Here is a 22,996-nt window from a genome sequence, read left to right as displayed (position 1 = left end):
GGACAACCAGCTGCATTTGCAACCTGGATGTAAAACGGAACAAAGGTACATCCAGAGCAAACGTGCCTATCTGTTCACTTTGATGGTGAGCATTCTACTTAATGCCTGTTTGCGAGGGACAAAGTACGAGTGGAATCAAACACACAAGCAACTTCAAAGCATATTCCTCTAAATGCTTTTATCTACTCCAAAATGTCATGAGGAATGTTAATTTGATTGCTGAAATATTATCTGAACATGACATACAGGATTGATATTGCGAAAGTGCTGTTGAGAGCAGAACTCCCTAGTAAAGTTGAGGATACTAAGCTAATGAATCAGATGAGATTTCACAACAGGGAGCCACAGCTCTGTGCGCTCTGGAAGTCACCAGTCTAGCAGATACATTGAATCTGAAAGGCAAGTAATTTTGCAACTAAAGGCAAGCAACTAATCAAACAAACCATGCAACACAGTGCAACTCTATGGCAATCCTTATGAAGAAATATATCCACTGATGGCATGGAAAACAGTCCAGTTCATATACTGGTGTCATTGCTACACCCGAACCAATTTTCTTATAGCAAAAATGGAACTAACTCAAGAAATAGTAACACTTGGGTACCAAAAATAAATAAATAGATGGAAATAAGTAAAACCAAATTTAGTTTTGATGAAATTATTAAGTCATTGTTGAAGCTGAGCAGCGGACAGCGAGTAAGAGTGCAAACATTCAAAAAAGGTCAACTATGTGGCAATTTGGAGCCTGTATAAGTAATTGTCATCTCAATCTTACTGATAAATGTAAACCAACATATATTGCATTCAACTAGTGAAATGTGTCTTCAATACAAGTGCTGGATCAGGAGGAAGTGATCTCACCATTGCACAGAATAGAGAATAATCTTCAGTCCCAAGTGGCTACTGTTCCCCAGAAATTGTAACATCTCCATAGGTGTAGAAATCAGAGGGACATCCATAGACAATGTGTGTACTTAATAATTAGGTGCACTGTGCAATTTAAAGACTATGTTTGGAACGCATATGCAGAGATTGACAAAAATGGAACTAACTAGAGTTAATACACTGTTTTGTTAAAGAATGATAATTTTCCTTGTGACCATTTGTAATGAGTGACATTTCTAATACAAATGATAATGCAGCAAATTTTGTGTGTTTGTCTATAAAAGAGGGGATATTTGGAAAAATGCAATTGTATCCTTTGTATACTGGCAGGTTTGCCAAAGGCATGTGACCTTTACCTCTGCTAGAAGTGCTTTTGGTGTGCAGTCTGTGGAAGCTATTAAATGCACATTGGTTGTAACAATCATGTTCCACTGTTTTTGCCAACTACATGAGAGCATCATCAAACATGTCCTCTTCTCCCTCCCCTAATTTTGGAAATAACTATTCCTTCTGAACCCGATTCATTCTTGTACTGAATTGGTCTCCACCTCCCTTGCATTTGCACATAAATATGGTTATTGGATTAGCGATCTGGACCAATCTAGAGAGTTCAAACTCAGCCACAACAAGAAGAAAGTTTTGAAATTTACAATTTCTGGAAACAATCTGGTTAAAATACCCTTTAGTTCATCAGTGATGAAGGAAATCTGCGACAGTCCTGTGTCAAAGTGATTAATCCACTTGTCCAAACCTTTGTTAGGTTACCACTCTACTCCCACTTTTCTGCACTATGATGAGTTCCAGATTTCTGGTCAGGTGTTCCAAACCCAGATAGGGTTGGGAGAGGTTGTCAGGATAAGCCAGCTTTGTAATCACCTAGGAGTTGTCTAGGATTTTCTGTCTAATATTTCCTGGGTGACTATATAGGTAAGTAACTTGATTTTGCCTGAAGTCTGTGATTCAAACTCAGAGGCTGACATTGTGTGTGTTTTCAGCTTTTTATATTTTTGTTCCTAAATACTGCTACAAATTATTGATGATGGTAAAAGCTCATCGGGGGATTTAAATTTTGGTAATCCATTCAATCAAGAGCCAATAGAGAAATAAGGTGCCTCCCACAACAAACTTCAGTGAAAAGGTTAATGTGATGTATACGTAGCTGTAATTGCACTTTGGATCATCCTCATCTTCCACTTCTGGAAGCGATAGTCACATCGTTCATGCCCTGTGGATTCAGTTGAGCACTATCTACTATCTTTGAGAGAGAGACCAAAGCCTGGGATCTGTGCTGCTTCATCGGCAATGAGGCGTTTGTTGTTATTCTGTCTGCATTCCTTTGATCTGTCTATTTGGATTGTGAATTGATACCAACTGCAAGAATACTGGCCGCAGCTTCCAATGGGTGCTGGTGCAAATTCAAGCTCTTCGTTGGTCATGTTTCTTTTCCAAGCTTTGCAATTAGGAAAGTTAGTACATCTCACAACTTGCCAATCTCTCACAAGGCACCTGGAATAAGTCTGACTGTAGTTCCACTTTCTGGCCACCAAGTGGCTCCACAGAAGTTTTCTTTTCCCTCCACAGGAAATTATTAGAAGTGGGAAAACCATAGAAATGATGTAGCACAGAAGGAGACCATTCAGCCTATCTTGTCTATACTGGCCCAAAGGCATCCCAGATGCCCCTTCTGGTCCCATCTTCTTGCACATTGACGAGTGCCCTACATCTTATAGCACTTAAGCTGCTGATCCAGGTACTTAAAGAGTCTAGGGTCTCTGTTTCTGCCACCAACTCAGGCAACGAATGAAATAATTTAACCCTTTTCAGATCTGATTCAATGACATTCTCTGTTGATACTTGAATAATTGCCTTTGACATCTGATCACACTGCTCTTACTTGTCCCTTATAATCTGGATGCCATAAGGATCTTTATTCAGATACTTCATATCCAATGTTAATCTACAGGGAAAGAAAAATACACCTGCTCTAATCCTCTGCCAGATAGTCTAGTCCAGGAGTAACTAATAACTATGAAAGGTTAGAGGTTGGGAATTCTGTGGTGGGTAACCAGCCTCTTGTCTCCCCAAAGTTTGTTCACCATTGAAGAGGCACAAGTCAGCAGAATGGTGGAATACTCTTCAATTGGCTGGATCACTGCAGCTCAACAACACTCAAGAAGCCCAACACCATTCAGGACAAAGCGGCCCCTTATTCGCACTCCATCCACCACTTTAAACATTAACTCCTTCCATGATTGCTGCACCATGGCTGCAGTGTGTACCATTTACAAGGTACACAGCAGCAATCCACCAATGCTCTTTTAACAGTATCTTCAAAGCTCTACAACCTAGAAGGACATGGAACACCACCACCCTGAAGTTCTCCTCAAAATCACATACCATCCTGATGTAGAACCATATCACTGTTCCATCACTGTCCCAGTGAAAAAATTCTGGAACTCCTTTCCAAATACACTGTGGGTGTACCCACACCATATGAACTGCAACGGCAAAACAGCACCCTCTAGAGGGCAATCAGAGATGGGAAATAAATTCTAACTTTGATGATGATACACAGTTCCCATAAACGAATAAAGAAAAAGAGTCCAGGAGATCACACTGACTTGCACAACATTGTTCAGTGAAAAGGTTAATGTGATGTATACGTAGCTGTAATTGCACTTTGGATCATCCTCATCTTCCACTTCTGGAAGTGATAGTCACATCGTTCATGCCCTGTGGATTCGGTTGAGCACTATCTACTATCTTTGAGAGAAAGACCAAAGCCTGGGATCTGTGCTGCTTCATCGGCAATGAGGCGTTTGTTGTTATTCTGTCTGCATTCCTTTGATCTGTCTATTAGTTAGCTAACAGGGGGTCGCAGAATTAAGGTAATTGACAAAAGAGCAAGAGACAGTCTGTGTGCTTTTACACAATGAGTTGTGATCTGGAGTACATTGCCTAAGAGTAGTGGTAGCAGATTCAATAAAAAAATTTAAAGCAAATTGGGTAAATATTTAAAAGAAAAAACATGAAACAGATGTGGGATGGGAATGGGCACAATCATGATTGACCTGATACAATGATCAAAATTGTTCATTGCAGCACTATTCTATGACACTTGGTACCCTTCTCTTGCACAACATGGTCTGTGCCCCAGCCAGGAACTGATCCTGGTCTATTTTGCAAATCAACATGATGCATGTTTGCTTGCGGCTAGCTTGAGAACACAGAAAAGGGCATGGAGAGAAGTTTGGTGTCAATGAAAGTCAAAGTGACGAAGAGGAGCTTCACTGGCTGAGATGAGTTGCACTTGGAATGTGTTGGAGAGAAATAAAGAAGACATTATGGAGAAGTCCAGCATAAGAGTGTTGTAATGTTTACATATTGGGGCAGGTGACGGTTGTGGTGCAGAAAGGGGATGCAGCAGGAGCAGTAAGATGGATTGTCTCTGCTTTGGTGGTGAATAAACCCCTGACCTCACTTGTTAAGATGAAGGGCATATAAGTGAGGGGTTTTGGAAAGCAGTCAGTAATAGAGAGAAAAGAAAAACTCAAAGATATCACAAAGATGTCTTTTCCATCAAGGGTAATCCTTAGATTGTGGTTGGCTTTGGCAAGGTAGAGCTGGTGCAGTTTTATACACGATGAAAAAGATCTATCTTCCCCCTTTCCGATTGTAGATGTTGGATATATTTTCTATATTAAAAGAACGAATTTGCAATTTTATCACAAAGTGCATGGAACAAAACTCATAGATCATGGTAAATTGACATAAACTACTGCAGAGAGATCAATGCATATCTACTTAAAACAAGTTTGTAGGTTTCCATTGTAATATTGTCACATTAACAGAAATATACTACAAGTGTCAATAATATTAAAGGCTTCAACATCACAGCATTATCATGGAGCAGAACGAGATTATTCTAGCCCATCGTGTCTGCGCTGGATTTCTGAGCATTCTAAATCGAATCTTCTACCTTTTCCCCACAACCCTGCAAATTGTAAATATTTAAATAATCATCTAATACGCACTTGAATGTCCTAATTGAAACCATCCACACCATACAGTCATAGACCTATACAATGTGGGAACAGTCTTCGGTCCAATTCATCCATGCCAACCAGATACCGAAATTAATCTAGTCCCTTTTGCCAGCATTTGGCCCATATCCATCTAAACCCTTCCATTCATGTACCATTGAGATGCCTTTTAAATGTTGTAACTGTACCCACCTCCATCATTTCCTCTGGAAGCTCTTTCCCTACATGCACCAGCCTCCGAGTGAAAAAATTGCCTCTTAGGTCCCTTTTAAAACTTTTCTCCTCTCACCTTAAACCTGTGCCCTCTAATTTTGGACTCCCCAACCCTAGGGAGAAGACCCTGGGTATTCACCCTATGCATACCCCTCATGATTTTTTAAACCTCTATAAGATCACCCCTCAGCCTTTGGCACTCCAGGGGAAACAGCCCCAGCCTATTCAGCCTCTCCCTCTCACTCAAGCCCTCTAACCCTGGGAACAATCTTGTAAATCTATTCTGAACCCTTTCAAGTTTCACAACATCCTCTCTATAGTAGGGAGACCACAATTACACGCAATATTCCAAAAGTGGCCTAACCAACGTCCTGTATAGATGCAACATGACCTCCCAACTCCTATGCTCAGTGCACTGACTAATAAAGACAAGCATACCAAATGCCTTCTTCATTACTGTGTCTACCTGAAACTCCACTTTCAAGGAACTATGAACCTGCACACCAAGTTTTCTTTGTTCAGCTACCCTCATCATGACCTTACCATGAAGTGTATAAGACCTGCCCTGATTTGCCTTTCCAAAATGCACCACCTCACATTTATCGAAATTAAACTCCATCCGCCACTCCCCAGTTCAGTAGCCCATCTGATCAAGGTCCTTTGTATTGAGAGGTAACCTTCTTCGCTGTCTATCACATCTCCAATTTTAGTGTCATTGACAAACTTACTAACCATACCTCCAGTGGTTCATATCCAAATCATTTTCTATCTGTGTAATTCCTAACTATTGCTGTCTGAAAAAAAGATCTTCCGCAACCTCACACTTGCTTCATTTTGCAAAACATTTTAAAACCATGCTCTCTATTTTCTCATCTACTTCCAATCAAGTAAAGTTTCTTCTAATCCACTCAAGAGACTCCTCATGATTTCGAGAGCTTTGATCAATCCTCAGCCTTCTTCTTTCTCAGGAAAATAGTCTCAACTTCTTCCAATCTTTTCTCATAACTGAAATATCTCATCCCTGGAACCATTTTCATAAAATTCTTTACACTCTTTCCAATGTATTCACTTTCGTCCCATAGTGTGATGCTCAGAACTGCACACAGTACTCCAGTTGAGATCTAATTAGTCTCATATAAAATCATAACCTCTCTCATATTCTATACACGTATTTATTCAGCCTAGGATCCTGTATGGTCTATTAACAGCTCTCTCTCTCTGTGACCATCTTTAGTAAGTTACATGCATATACGCCCAGATCTCTGGGCTCTGGCATAGCCTTTAGAACAATATCATTTGTTTTACACCAGATCTTCAATTTTTTTGTACCAAAGTGTATCAGCTCAAACTTCTTTGCATTGAACTTAATCTGCCAATCGTCCAGCCACTTCACCAATATGCCATTGCCCTTTTGAAGTTCTACACTGTTCACTCCACAATTTAGAAATTTCCAAGTTTTGTGTCGTTTGCAACCTTAGGCATTTATATATATCAGGCAAAGCAGAAGTCTCAATACTAACTCTTGGAGAGGTCCTTTTCAAGCCTTCTTCCAGCTTGAAAAAAAATCCATTAACAATTACTATGTTTCTTACCCCTCAGTTAATTTTGTAGACAAGTTGCTACTGTCTCTTTTGTTCTATAACCAATAAATTTCCTCTAGCCTGTTGTGTTGCGCCATATTGACAGCCTTTGGGAAATTCATGGATACCACATCAACAACACCTTTCTCTTTATCAACCTCTGTTACCTGTTTAATGACCCTTCCACCATTTGGTTGATGGTTGAGAATAGTGTTCTTCAGCAGTAATTGGCCAGCTTGGATTTGTCCTGCCTTTTTCTGCACAATACATTTGCAGATAATTTTTCATATTATTGGGTGTTGGTGTTGTGGCTATACTGGAATAGCTTGGCTACGGGCATTGCTAGTTTTGGAGAACAAGACTGCAGTACTATTGCCAGAAGGTTTTCAGGGCCTATAGCCTTCCATGTATCCAGTGTCTTCAGTTATTTCATGATACTACACGAAGTGATCAAATTGGTCGCATACAGGCATCTGTGATGTTGAAAATTTTAGGAGGAGGCCAAGATGGATCATTCACTTGACACTTCTGGCTGAAAATGGATGCAAATATTTAGCGATAGCAGGAACTGCAAATGCTGGAGAATCTGAGATAACAAGGTGTAGAGCTGGATGAATACAACATGCCAAGCAGCATCAAAATGATTTTCTGAAGAAGGGTCTAGGCCTGAAATGTCAGCCTTCCTGCTCCTCTGATGCTGCTTGGCCTGCTGTGTTCATCCAGCTCTACACCTTGTTGTTGCAAATACTCAGCCTTGTCTTTTGCATTAACATAATTAGATCCTTTATCATTTGAGGATTTGGATATTTGTACAACCTCATCATTTGTGATTGAACTCACCAAGTTGGATAAGTCAGTTCCACAGCAAGAACTTAATGTAGACTGAAAATGAGATGGTACAAATAGTTTAAAGCCCAAAACCATGAACCATGATGTTCTTCTGATGTTTATTGGGGAAATGATGACCTCATGGTATAATCGCTAGACCATTAATCCAGAGACCTGTAATGGTTTGGGGACCCGGGTTTGAATCCTGCCATGGCAAATAGTGGAGTCTGAATTCAACAGATATCTGGAATTAGATATCTAATGATGACGATGAAACTATTGCTAATTGTCAGAAAAATTCATCTGGTTCACCAGTATCCTTTAGAAAAGGAAACTGCTGTCCTTACCTGGCCTGGCCTATGTGTGACTCTTGACCCACAGCAATGTGGTTGAGACTTATCTGCCCTCTGGGCAATTAGGGATGACTTGAAAATAATAGACTGGCCAGAGACACTCAGATTTGGTGAATGAAAAAAAATTGAGTAGTCGTGAGAGAGGACCCGAGTTTGAAGGAACAAGATGTAGAAATAAGAAATGTAAGAGGTCACTTGTAGAGTAGTTTAAAAGTACACAACCAGTAGTTTGCAATTTAAATCTCAAGTAATTTTTTTCTGTGTAAACAACAAGCTATCATTTTATTTGAAATGCAACATCAGTGTACATTCAGTTCCAAGCATTGTTCATTGTCAACATTCGATTCTGCCCAGACATAGGGAAGAGGCCTGTTGCGATGTTTTGTGAATTAGGACAGTTCCAAGGTCACAAAAAAGTGGTTCAAAAGATTACAGAGACCAAACGTCAGTAAGTATGTGAAAGAGCGAGGGAAGACTTCCATTTGACATAGACTGAAACTGTGTAGTTGGTACTCAGTAATAAGTTAAAGACGGCTTGGGTAGTGCTTTACTTTTAGAATTCAAGCCAAGTTATAGGATTATTAGGCAGCTAATATCAATATTCAGGACAGGAGGGAAACAGGAACTAGGCAAGCTCGCTTAATAGCAGTCATTGGGAAATTGCTAGAATCAAATATTAAGCAGGTTATAGCAGGATTCTTAGAAAATCATGACATGGTCAGATGGTATCAACACGATTTGACAAAAGAAAAATAGTACATAATTTTCTGAGGTTTTCAAGAAGTAAAAATTAGGGTGATAAAGGGGAAATCTATTGCTGTGGTACACTTGGATTTAGCAGAGAAAAGAGATTGGTTACCAGCCAGGAAGGAATAAATGGATAGCTCTTTGGTTGGCAAGATGTAACTAGTGGAGTACCTCAAGGATAAAATCTGGGACTTGAACTATTTGCAAACAACAATCAAACATAGGAACCAAATGTATGGTAGAGTCACAGAGTCATACAGCATGGAAGCTAAACCTTCGGTCCAACTAGTCCACATCAACCATGTTCCCAAACCAAACCTTTCTTATTCGTGTACTTATTCAAGTCTTTTTAAAATGTTGTAACTGTATCTGTATCCACCACTTCCTCTGTCAGTTCATTCCACATATGAACCACACCCTGCATAAAAAGGTTGCCCTTCATGTCCTTTTAAAATTTTTCTCCTCTCATCTTAAAGACACGCCCCCTAGTTTTGAACTTACCCAGCCTAGGGAAAAGACCCTTGATAGTCACCTCATATTTACACTCATGATTCTATAAACCACTGTAAGTTGACCCCTCAACCTCCCACATTCTAGTGAAAAAAGTCCCAATCTATTCATTCTCTCTTTATATCTCAAACCTTCCATTCCTGGAAACATCCTGATAAATCTTTACTGAACCCATCCAATTTAATAGTATCCTTTGTATAACAGGGTGACCAGAACTATACACAGTACTCCAGAAGAGGCCTCACAAATGTCTGGTACAACCTCAACATGACATCCCAATTCCTATTCTCAAAAGATCTGAGCAATGAAGGCAAGTGTGCTAAATGCTTTCTTAACCACTGTGGCTACATGTAATGTAAATTTCAAAGAATTACATACCTGAATCCCTTAGTCTTTCTGTTCCACACTACTCAGGGTTCTACCATTAATTGTATAAGTCCTGCCCTCGTTTGTTTTACCAAAATGCAACACTTCGCATTTATCCAATTAATCTGCAACAGCCACTCCTCAGCCCATTGACCCAATTGATCAAGATCTCTTTGCAATCTCAGATAACCTTCTATAACAATATAATATCAGGGAGATGGCTGTAGAATAAAATGCTCCAGCCAGAGTTCCTCTGCTCTGCCCATCTTTTTTCTTTCTTTTTCTTTTTTTCCCTCTCCTTCCTGCATTTTCTCGCTCCAACCAATGACTTTTCACACACCCAGAGGAGAATGGAGGAACTGGTGAGCCGAATAGGCGAGTACCGGGGTGGAGGCCACCGTGGGGAAGCAAGCCCTGGAGTGGAGGCTGGTGTGGGGAGGCAGTCCTGGGCTGGAGGCTTGTGCAAGGAACCAGTGCCAGAGTGGAGGAGCAGTTCTGGAGTGGAAGCTGGTGCAGGGAAGCAGTCCTCAGTGGAGGCCACCAAGGGGAAAGCAGTCCTGGAGTAAACCTACCTCAGAGCAGCTGAGAGACTGTGTGGAGCGGACTGCAGGCGTGGAACGGAGCAGAGTGAGGATGTTTGTTGGAGTGGGGTCTGGCATGGGTGGTCAGACCATGTGTGGAAGCTCCTGTGCTGAGTTACTGCAGTGTAATGTTTATTTGTAATGTGATTATCTGACTGTAATGACTATCCTTTTAACTATGTCGTATTTGTAACTATAGTATGCATTACTGTAAAGTAATGCAACAACTTTTATTTAATTCCTCTTTTTGTATCCAAGATTTGTACCAAGGTACTTTGTATTTAAGATGTACTTGTGAGCATGTGACAACAAAGGATATCCTATTCTATTCATTGTCCAAGGTACCACCAATTTTGGTATAATCTGTAAACTTTCTAACCATGTCTTTTAAATTCTAATCCAAATTGTTTATTTAAATGATAAACAAAAATGGACTGAGTATTCATCCCTGTGGGACACTGCTGGTGACCAGGCCTCCAGATTGAAAAGCAACCCTCTACCATCACCCTCTGTCTCTGACCATTGAGCCGATATGTTGATGACATCAAGGAGGCAAGAAAGTGAGTTGTCAAAAGGAGTGGAAAACCTGTTAAAGGATATGGAAAGATTAAGTGAATGGGAAGAAAAATTGGCAGATGGTTGTAATGTGAGGAAATGTGACGTGATCCATGTTCTGTGTCATGGTCAGTCTGCATTAAGAGGGATTTGTTCATTACGTGTTCATATTTACTCCATAACAACATGTGAACTGGTAAATCTCATAATCCACCTTACCATGATCACTTGAAGCGTGATACTCTGCTGAAAGGATGCTACTCTGTTGTAACTTGTAACTCTGTTGTTATATTAGTCCAAACATTTGTGGGCCTGAGTAATGTAATGTTTGTGCATAATAATTAATTGTTATCAAAATAAGTAAGATTCATCAATACCCCAATATCCACACCCAGTTTCTGACATTACAGAGACAATATTGGCATTACCACATCAGTAAAACACCGTGTTGGAGGCAACCAGTGATGTCATGTCACGTTGGTGGTAAATATTTGGAAACTAATTGAAGACTAATAAACAGCACCTTTGGACAACATAGTATTTGGACAAAAGGATGTCAGTTTACCCTTAAGCAGCAGCAGAGGTTTCTAAGAGTATAGATGGCTGTGCAGATCTGAAAATAGGGCATAACCGACAAGAAAACTTGAGCTATTTTCTTCATGATTAAAATCTAATTTAGATCACCATAAAATAAATCTCTAAGATGACCTTAATTTAATGAAAACTACAAAAAGTGGTGGTGTACACTCAAGCTGCAGAGCACTGCAGTAAAATGCAGAAAGGGAGAATGCTAGAATGCTCTGTTCCTGATAAATAATACAGAAATAACAGCATGTGGAGCTGGATAAACACAGCAGGCCAAGCAGCATCTTAGGAGCACAAAAGCTGACGTTTCGGGCCTAGACCCGTCATCTGTTAACAGCAGTTGCAAAATAATAGTTATTAAGGAAGAAGAACATGAATACTACTGCATCCACTACCCTATTGAATGCAAACTAGCATTGTCAACTTTGGCAAGAAGAATAGCAAAGCATATCCTATTCCAGTGAAGATTGCAGAAATTGGGGAGAAATTTGTGTGCCCTGGTACATGAATCATAAAATGTTAGTTTACATGGACAGCAAGTGATTCAGAGCGCAAATGGAATGCAAATTGGCTTATTGCAAGGTGAATGGAATATAAAGGTAGAGAAATTTAACTGCAGTTGTATGGGCCTGATCACATAAAGAATACAGTGCATAACTTTGGTCTCCTTATTTGAGAAAGGATATAAGTTCATTAGAAGAAGTCCAGAAAAGGTCCACTAGTCTCATTGCTGAGATGAAAAGATTATCTTTTGAATAAGAATTGAACAGTTTGGGCCTTTATCCATGCAGTTTAGATGGTTGAAAGGTGATATTACAGATACACACAAGATTCTGTGGGGACTTGATAGAGTGGATACAAGGAGAATATTTTTCTTTGTGGAAGAGACTGGAAATAAGGGACAGAGTTTGAGAATAAGAGATTCTTGGAATTCTGTTCAACAGAAAAACAGTGAAAGCAAGTTAGATTTTTAATCGCAAGGGAGTCATGAGTTTTGAGGAATTGCTGAGATGATTGAGTTGAGTTGAGATTGTGCTACATGATTTGGGAGCACATCCTAATGGCACCAGTTGTACCAAGACACTGCCACCTCTGGATTTCATCTGTGCCCATGGCAAGGGGTGTGTTTGTCTGAAGTTTTGTCTGATTTTAATCCATTCCAAGTGGAGACACACCTCAGTTAGATTCTCAACACATTGGACAGAATGCTCAGGTCACATTGAACCTTTATTTGAATTTTCTCGGATAAAATTGGAAGCATAAATCAACATAACACAGTAAAAGTGCTGTTCAACATAAAGCTGCAGTAGTGAACAGTATCAAATATCGCCTTAATTGCTGAAATGAAAATGCATGTGAAAATCTGAGATTTGAAAAAAGTGAATTCACAAGATGTCAATCAATATTGATGACTACGCTCATATTGCTCATTGGTAATTGCCCAGAGAATAGTTCAGAGTGTTTTCCCGTCGGTGATATGTAGATCAAACCCAGTAAGGATTGCAATTTCCCTCCCTAAAGGACATTAGCAAACCAGATGGGTTTTTCCTGACAAGCAACAATGGTTTCGTGGTCATCACTGGACTCTAGATTTTTAATGAAGTCAAATTCCATCATATGACACAGCAGGATTCAAACACAGGTGCCTAGAACATTACATTGGTCTCCGGATTAACAACCTAGCAATAACACTGCTAGGTTACCATATCCCCCAGTCTGGAAAATATCAAATAAATTGAAGAATTCTTTGTGTTTATTTTGCAGCAGTTTTATGTAAAAAAACCACATACTTAATTGATTTGTGGATTTCATCTACTCCTACATTCTCATTATGTTATGATTTGTATATTTACTTAAATACATCCTGCACAAGGCCATTTCTATTTTAACATAATTCTGCCATCAATCAGTACTTGAGAAGGAAACATGAGGTGAAATTATGTAAAGTTTGTAAAGGCAGTTAATTGGAATTCCATTTCTTCTGGTATTTTCAATTGGTATTTTAAAAATTAATTGGCTTTTACAAAAGTTAATCACAAATACATCTCATTCAATTGGCACCAAAAATAAAGTGCATACTTCAGCTTATCAATGTACGCTATAATCAACAGCCCCTTCCGGTTGCAAACCATTTTAACTCACCCTCCCACTCCCTTGGTGAAATTTCCATCCTGACCCTCCTCCAATGTCACAATGATGCCACATGCAAACTGGAGGAACAACATCTCATATTCCACGCAGGAGCCAACAGCCCGTTGGCCTAAATGTAGAATTCACCAGTTTCAAAATCTCCCCACCCCAGGCCTCATCCCATGTCCAACCTTCCCTTTCATCCCCACCTATTCCCCCACCCTTCCCACTGACCAATCTCCACTACCCCTTACCTGCATCCACCTATCACCATCCCATTTATCTTCCCCTAGCCCCACCTCCCCATTTATTTCTGAGCTCCTGTCGCCCTCCCCAGTCCTGATGAAGAGTGTAAACCTGAAATGTCGACTTTCCTGCTCCTCTGATGCTGCTGGGCCTGTAGTGTTCCTCCAGCTTCACACTATATTCACTCTGACTCCAGTACCTGCAGTTCTTGCTATCTCCAGCTATCTTGCCATATTTGACTGCAGTACAATACTCAGTACCAGTGTAATGCCAGCTACATTTGCTATACATCCCAACATCTGGTGGATTGTATCAAACAACATGTCCCACCAACATATTCTGAGGAAGGGTCACAGGACCCGAAACGTTAACTCTGTTTTCTTCCCCACGGATGCTGCCAGACCTGCTGAGCTTTTCCAGCAACTTTGTTTTTAAACCTGTCCCACCAACTATGTGCAACAGGCAGAATACTGGCCATACTCAACCAATCTCTGCTTGCAAAGCTCAGAGCATCTATTTCGAATTAGACATGAAGCCATGATTTGACAGCATGTACTGAAGAATTCTGAGTATGCTAAAAATTACACCAAGAACCAATTTAAAATCATCAGTCAGGCTTACAAAGTGGTTCACCCACCTCACTTCAAAGCTACATGTACTCCCGCTCAGGGGCCTTTGTCTTCTGCAGCACACATGAACATATCCAAGCACTGCAACCTTTCGAATGTAGGATACAATAGTTCCTTAGTCCCTTCTCTGTAGCAATGCCTCAATCAATTAGAATTGATGTGCCAGTGAGTCAGCACCCTTATAAGGAATAAATGATTGTTTTCTTTGGCATTCTTGTTCTGTCCTAATGACTGCAAAGTGAAAAACTTCCATGCATATCTCTTAATTTAGTAATCTGAAAATAGAATAGTGACCTAACTGTCCTCCACATTGCCGATTTCTTCGTCTAGTCAGAAGTCCTCATTGTTTGTCCTGTTTAAAAACTGACTGCTGTCAAATCTATGGCTGAACCTAATTCTGTTTCACCTCCTCTATTTTTATCTTTCTCAGTTCAGGCTTGCTTTACTCCATCCACTTTTTGGAACAAACAATTTAGCCATATAGTATTTAGCAATTACTGAATTAATTTTTATCCCTTATTATTTTCAATGTTTGCAGAAGTCAGCTTTAGCTCAAGTATTTAATCATTATGCATTTGGTTACTTTTTAATGAAAGTTTAAAAACATATTCAAAGTAATTATTTTCCAAAATCTTTTCTGCAGAAAAATGAACAAAAATAATCATGAACTGCGACATGGATGCTTGGAAGAGGTACTGTAGTAACCACAGAATATACTCTATGTGAACTTGAATGCCAATGATAAAGAGTGGCTCAGTAACAAGAGCTCTCAGAGTCCTGAAGGACACACAATTGACAGATGTACCACACAGCAGGTGAAAAAGAGAATAATCATGGGACAAAAACCTAATTAGTGATACAGTATCCATCAATGCTCTCAATGCCTTAAGAGAGAGGTGGGCACTGCTGGATACAGTGCTTTATTTCCTCCTCCATTTTGATTTAGTTTCCACATCCTCCCCTTCTCCCCACTTTTCGATGTTAGTGTTTCCCTTAACAAGCTTGGCTTGCAAATACCCAATTACGGGTGTTTTCCTGGTGGTGGAAAAGAAAGGAAAAACCTGATTCATCTTGTTCTCACCAATCTACCTGTTACAGATGCATGTGTTTGTGACAATAGCGACATGGGAGTGACCATGGCATCGTCCTTGTGGAGACAAAGTCTCGTCTTCACATTATGTGATTGGTATGACAATAATGCTGCATGGGATGGATTAAAACTAATTGTGAGTGATCCAGCAGCTACAAACTGGCACCATGGGGCATCATTAGAAACAGAATTGTATCTAACCACAATCTGTAACCTAATACTTGGCCCAGACTCATATTTAAGAGAGGAGCCAAAACTTGATTCAACATGCGGTGTGGAAGATTTACAAAGTCAGTATAAAAATGAAGTGCCTACACAGAACAATAACACGAGTGCCATGTTATACTGAATCTTTTGAAATCATCTTCCATCAAGAGAATTGATTTTATGACATATTCAGCATCCCCTGAAGATTACAGCATCACACATCCCATGCTTTAGCCAATTCGACAATCTCAAAAAATGACTGAACAAACTGAATACAGTAAAACTATGGGCCCTGACAACATCATAGTTGAAATTTTGGAGATTGTGCCCCTCCAAGTTGTTCTAATGCAAACACAAAACAGGTATACGGCTGAGAAGTGAGTGCCCTACTGAAAATTTAATGCTTAAAGAATACGTATTTATGAAATAGAATGTTAATGGTAAATTATAGTTTTTTTTATATGGTTAATAGAGAGGGTGCCCAGGCACAAGGGTTATGATGGCAATGTGTTATGATGGGGATGTACAATGGGTGCATTTGAAGGTGTGAAAGGATCAAATGGTTCCCTTTTCTCAGAGCAAAGTAAACAAAACAAAGCTGTGTCTGTGTGTAAATGTGTGTTTGGGGGAGACAGGAGTAGAATGTATGAAAAGATTCAGACAAGGTTATGCTCTGAAGTTGCGGAGTCTGTAAAGTACCTAAGTGGAAAATTAAATGCTGCTCCTCAAGCTTGCATTGTGCTTCACAGAAACACTGTAGCAGGCCCAGGACAGTAATATTAGCCTGGGGACAAGATAGTTTACTGAAGTGGCAAGCAATTGGTAGAGTGGAGTCATTCCTACAGCCAGAATGGAAGTATACTGCAAATGTTCTCTTAGTCTGCATTTGGTCTTGTCAATGTAAAGGAGACCACATTGTGAGCAGCTAATACACTTATAACAATGTAGACTACTGTAAGTAATACAGTGCTTTGCCTGGAAATTCTCTTTGGGATCTTGGATGGTAAGGAAGGAGGAGGTCAATGGGCAAGTGTTACATGCTCCGCGATGGCATGAGAAGGTGCCATGGGGGAGTGAAGAAGTATTAGGAATGATGGTGGAATGCATCAGGATATCGCAGAAGGAATGGTCCCTGTAGAATGGTCACAGTGGAGGGGAGAGGAAGCTGTATTTGGTGGTAATATCCTGCAAGAGGTGGTATAAGTGGTAGAATTTAATCCTTTGAAACCTAAACTCTTGCAACAACAACTTCCAAACCTCTACATTCCAATTAGAAGAACAGCAGTGCATGTGACCAATATCATCACCATGTCTAAGTTCCTCTTGGAGTAATACAGCAAATTGTTATTTCATAATTTCTTGATTGCCACTGGTTCAAAATCCTGAAAATCCGACCCCAACAGCAATGTTGGTGTCGCGATGCTAGATGGACTTTCTCAAGGGATTTTTTGGATAGGCAATGTCATAGCAGTGACACCCATATTCCATGAACAAACAAAATAATGCGAAATGTTGTATTTAAATTTCCTTTCCTTGACAACCTTTTGACACGGCAATTTCCTTTCTTCATTTCTGTGTGAACTGATATTGTTAACAGTTCCCTCTTTTCATGAACCACCTCTTTTCCCTCATATCTGCCATCAACTCCTCTTCAAAACAATCTTATCCTTAACTGTTCTGCACTCACTAAATACTGCTTCATCTCCAACCTCCCTTTACTATCCAAGGTGCTTGACTTCATTTTCACCTCCCAAATCTGCCATCTTTCCATTCTTAATTTCCGACAGTTAGGTTTCCACCTGTCCACATTACTAAATAGTTCAGAAAGAAGTCATACATTACATACAATATAACTGTGACTGCCATAACTATTCCTTGTCATCTTTCCTGACCTGTCTGCAGCTTTTGACATTGTTGAACATGGCATCTTCCTCTAGCATCACCTGACTACTGTCAAGCTTTGCAGGACTGGCCTTGCCTGGTTACATTCCGATTTAACTAATCATAGCCAGGAAATCATTGATAATAGCTTGTCTTTTGCTTCCTTACAGTTTTAAAAGTATCAAAATGATGTATTTTCGGCTACCTTTGACTTCCCATTTACCTGCAATTTCTCAGTGACATGTACGCTGATGCCCAGCTTCACCTCACTACCACCTCTCACAAGGTGTCACCATCTCTGATTTTCACTTTGCTTGTATGAGATTCAGTGCTGGATGTGCAGAAATTCTTCTCTGGCAAAATACCAGTTGGACTGAAGAGTTGTTATCGGATCCTCACCAAAAAAGAACTATGTCGTGTACCCGGGATTCCGTTCCTTGCCCTGGCAACTGTTCAAGGCTGAATCAAATTGTTTGGTATGGTGTTCACCTGATGAGCACCCAGAGCACATATCCATCATCAGCAACATGACCTTTTCCATCTTTGTCACTTTATGAATCCATCTGTCGTTATTGCTGGAACCTAGATTGATAGATCACATCTGGATTTGTTTTGATTTTAATGAAATCATCTCTTGCTGAAACATGTGTGTGCAATGCTGTTGATTTTGCTTCATCAATAAAATGGAAATGTATTAGTAAAGGTAAAATAGAATAATCCAAGTGATCTACTTAGAATACAAATTCATATAAGCACAGATTTTAAGGTAAAGTATAATCCCATTAAATCTAAAACTCCTTTATTAATTGAAAAGAAACAAAACAGCTTTTGTTTAGAACCCAAAATAGATCACTGGTACAGCTGCCAAAACACACAACTCATCATTCTCACACCAGTGTCCCTGTATCTAGCACCTTGGTAGGTTCAGGTCATTTGTGATTTCACCTTTTAGATTGGTACTGCAACTGTCTTCTTCCTGGAGTTATCGTACACCTGAGCTTGGTTATACTCAGCTTTAAGTAACCACTTGGGGTTTTGTCTGGGGCTAACACCAACTCTCAACTCTAAGGCAACGTAGTTTACTCTATATTCTCTCCTCAGGAGCACTATTCTAATCAGTCATCTTATTTCAAGAGCTTCACAGGATTGCCCCACTCAAAAATCAAAAGTCTCTCTCAGTTGGACATTTCCTTTAGCCAGTATCTATGGCCATACGCATCAGAAGATGTCTGATCATGGAAGCTAAGCAGGCTGAGTTTCATACTTGGCTGGCAGGCCGCCTGGGAATGCTAGATGCAGTAAACTTTCTCTTTATGACATTTTCATGACCAGATGGCTCCCGCTAAGAAAGGTGGGGAGAAAGAGAAGGGCTGTTCTATTATCAACAAGATGATTATGAGGGAATATACAATAAATATCCACAAGCATGTCAAAGGATTGGGTTGGAAGAGATATACTTCTCTGAAGATCCATAAATTTGTAGTGAAGGAAATGAGTACTCCCAGTTTCCTGAGAGATACTTGTGTGATCAAGGCTATTTGTACTAAAGGCATAATGCTTTTATTCAGAAAACACAATGAAAATGAGGACTCCCCTAACAAACTCCATAGATTGGTAACCCTTGTTCCTGGCATATCATACAATGATAGCAAAGAATCAAATTTGATTAAAATTAAACTGCAAATGCTTTGTTTAAAAGAAACTGTAAAAAGTAAGACATTTCCTTTAAGCTTAAAAGAAGTTCCTGAACTGATTAACAAAATTTGAAATCCCATTATTTACCAGGCTGGATAGCAAAAGAATCTACAATTAAAGTCCATTACTGGTGCTCAATATCCATTAATTTTAAGGCCAGGCTTCAAAAACAGTTTTAAAGAACACACCCTGGCTATAAAAATACTTACAAGTTAATAATTAACTTTAGCCACACAAAAGTTTAGACCAGTTATTGATTCAAAAACCAGAAACCCAAACTCCAAAATGTACATCACAGACCCTCTCCCTCCTTCCTCAATGCTCACTAGCCTTCATTGCCACCTCGATGTCATGTGGATTTTCAAATTCTGATTCTTGTGTTCAATCCTCTGTGTTTTGTCTCTCAATTTCTGGAACCTTGTACAATTGTTTAAGATCTGTGTTCCTCCAGTTCTTGTGGATTTCCAATTTTATGGGGTGCACCATTGGCAGTCATTCCGCGTGTGTTGGCTCCCTGGTGCCAGGGTCAAGGATGTGCCAGAGATGGCACAGAATGTTCGCAAATGGCAGAATGACCAGCAGGTGATCATTGTACGCGTTGGTATCAATAACATAGGGAAAGAAGGGATGAGGTTCTAAGGAGAGAATAAAGGAAATTAAGCAGAAGGTTAAAAAGTAGGGCTTTGAAGGTAGTAATATCTGTATGACTCCTGGTGCCACATGCTAGTGATAGTAGAAATAGGTGGATAGAGCTAAAGAATGTATGGCTGAGGATTTGGCACAGGGATTTACATTTTTGAATCATTGGAATCTCTTCTGGGATAGGCGCAACCTTTTTAAGGAGGAGAGGTTGCACTCCAACTAGGAGGGGACTGATATACTGGTGGGGAGATTTGCTAGTGCTGTTCAGGAGGCTTTAAATGGGGGTGGGGGGGGGTGAAGAGGAGGAGGAGGAGGAGGAGGAGAAGGCCCAAAGAGATTTTGAGAAAAGAGACAAATTTGAGGTTGGTACAGTTGAAAAGAGGAGTACATCAAATTGTCAAGGCAAGGCAGATAATGAGATACAACTGAGAAATTAAACTACATTTATTTCAATGCAAGAGGCCTGACAGGTAAGGCAGATGAACTCCTGATGTGGTCGGGAACATGGGACTGGGATATCATAGCTTGTACAAAAACATCGTTCAGGGCAGGGTATGACTTGCAGCTCAATGTTCAGGGTATAGATGCTATAGGAAGGATAGAAAGGGGAGGATCAAGAGAGAAGGGTGAGTGGCGTTTTGGTTAGGGTTAAATCTATGTCTGTACTTAGGGAGGATATTTCTGGGAGAACATCCAGTGAATTTATTTGTGTGGAACGGAGAAATAAGAAAGGGATGATCATCTTATTAGGATTGTATTACAGCTCCCCCAACTGTCAGCAGGAAATTGAGAAGCAAATTTGTCAGGAGATCTCAGATATCTATAAGAATTAGAGTTGTAATGAAATTGGATTTTAACTTTCCATTGATTGGGAGTGCCGTAGTGTTAAGGGCTTGGTTGGAGAGGAATTTAGGTGTGTACAAGAAAATTTTCTGATTCAGTATGTGGATGTACCTACTGGAGAAGCAGCAAAACTTGGCAGGGCAAGTGACTTAGGTGTCAGTGTGGGAACACATTGTGGCCAGTGATCATAATTCTATTAGTTTTAAAATAGTTTTGGAAAAGGATAGACCTGATCTAAAAGTTGGAATTGTCCGTTGGAAAGTGGGGGCAACTCGGTGGAAAAGAAACTGGGCCGGTTGTATCAGTTCAAGAAAGCAGAGATGAGAGAGAGGGTTGGACATGGCATATGGCTGGGGATGGGGAGATTTTGAAACCGGTGAATTCTACGTTCAGACCATCGGGCTGTCGACTCCCAAAGAGGAATATGAGGTGTTTTTGCTCCTCCAGTTTGCGTGTGGCACCTTTGTGGCACTGGAAGAGGCCCAGGTGGACATGTCGTCAAGGGAGTGGGAGACAGCATTATAAAATGTTTAGCAACTGGAAGGTGTTGTTGATCATAACGTACAGAGCTCCGCGAATCAGTCACCAAGTCTGCGTTTGGTCTCACTGTTGCAGAGGAGGCCACATTGGGAGCAATGGATACAGTAGACCAGGTTGGAGGATGTACTGATGAACCTCTGTTAGATAGGGAAGTTTATTTCGGGCATTGGATGGAGGTGAGGGGGAGGCGTAGGTGCGAGTGTGACACCTCCTGTGGTTGCAGGGAAAGGTGGCAGGTGCAGTGAGGTTGGTGAGGAGTGTGGAGCAGATGAGGGAGTCGCAGAGTGAGCGGTCCCCATAAAAGACAGATAAAGGTGGGGGCGGAAATATCTCCTTGGTGATGTGGTTGGATTATAGGTGGTAGAAGTGGCAGATGATGTCCTGGATGCCAAGGTTGGTGGGGTGGTATGTGAGGACCGGGGGACTTTGTCCTTATTTTTGTTGGGGTTGGGGGTTTCAGGGGAGAAGCGCGGGAAATGCAGGAGATGCAGTTGAGAGCATTTTGGATCAACGGAGGCAGGAAGTTGCAGACATTGAAGTAGGAGGAGATCTACGATATCTGGGAGTTGTAATGAAATTGGAGTACAATGCTCCATCCTGGGAGCTGATGGGGTGGAGATGGAAGAATTGGGAGTAAGGGATTGTATTCTTGCAGGAGGATGGGTGAGAGAAGGTGCAATCAAGGTAGCTATGAGACCTGGTGGGTTTGAAACAGATGTCAATGCTGAGATGGTTACCAGAGTTGGAGGTGGAGAGGTCCAAGAAGGGGAAGCAGGTATCGGAGATGATCCAGGTTTATTTGCGATTGGGGTGAAAGGTGTTGGTAAAGTTAATGAACTGTTCAAGCTCCTCATGGGAGCATTAGGCAGCACAGATACAGTCATCAGGGTAGCGGAGGAAGAGGTGAGGGATAGTGCTAGTCTAGTAGTGGAAGAAGGACTGTTCTATTAGTGTAGCAGCAGAAGAGGGACTATTTTGCCCTAGTATTTACTGTGGAGTAGGATATGGAGGATAGAGAAATTAGGGAAATAGATAGTGATATCTTGAAAAGTGTCTAAATTACAGAGGAGGAAACATTGGATGTCTTAAAATGCGTAAAGGGTGAAGAAAACCCTAGGACCTCATCGGATGTGTCCCAACTCTTTGTGGGAAGCCAGACAAGCAACTGCTGGCTCCTTGCTGAGAACATGAACAGCCATGGCTAAGGTGCTAGAAGGCTGCAGGGTGCCTAATGTGATGTCATTATTTCAGATAAGTGGTAAGGAAAAGCCAGGGAATTGTAGGCCAGTAAGCCTGACGTAAAGGGTGGGTAGGTTGTTGGAGGGGATTTTAAGAGACAGGATTTACATGTACTTGGAAAGGCAACATGTGATTAGGAATATTCAACATAGCTTTGTGTGTGGGAAATTGTCTCACTAATTAGTTTTTCAAAGTGACAAAGAAGATTGATGAACATAGAGCAGTGGACATTGTCTATATAGACTTCAGCAACATGTTCAACAAGGTTTCACATGGTAGGCTGGTTAGCAAGGTTAGACCACATGGAATCTAGGGACAGCTAGCCGTTTAGATACAAAATTGGCTCAAAGGTTGGAGCTAGATGGTGGTGGTGATGGAGGGTTGGTTTTTAAGACTGGAGACCTGTGATCAGCGACATGCTGCAATGACCAGTGCTGGATCCACTGCTTTTGTCATTTATAACTGATTTGCACATGAGCATGACAAGTATGGTTATTATGTTTGCAGATGACATCAAAATTGGTGGTATAGTTGACAGTGAAAAAGGCTATCACAGACTACAACAGGGCCTTGGTCAAATGGGTGGAGGAGTGGCAGATGCAGTTTAA

At 40.6% G+C, this 22,996-nt stretch overlaps 1 protein-coding gene across 1 annotated transcript; it reads left to right on the top strand.

Moving 5' to 3' along the window:
• The first annotated feature begins 18,761 nt into the window (after positions 1-18,761).
• On the top strand, positions 18,762-22,996 carry LOC125459936 (large ribosomal subunit protein eL31-like). The gene is made up of 2 exons (XM_048546929.2): positions 18,762-19,140; positions 22,896-22,996. Exons 1-2 carry the CDS (start codon positions 18,762-18,764, stop codon positions 22,994-22,996), a joined length of 480 nt encoding a protein of 159 aa, XP_048402886.2.

The sequence above is a fragment of the Stegostoma tigrinum genome, chromosome 16 (genome assembly GCF_030684315.1).
Source record: "Stegostoma tigrinum isolate sSteTig4 chromosome 16, sSteTig4.hap1, whole genome shotgun sequence".
NCBI lineage: Eukaryota > Metazoa > Chordata > Chondrichthyes > Orectolobiformes > Stegostomatidae > Stegostoma > Stegostoma tigrinum.
This window is presented reverse-complemented; position numbering and strand designations above follow the sequence as displayed.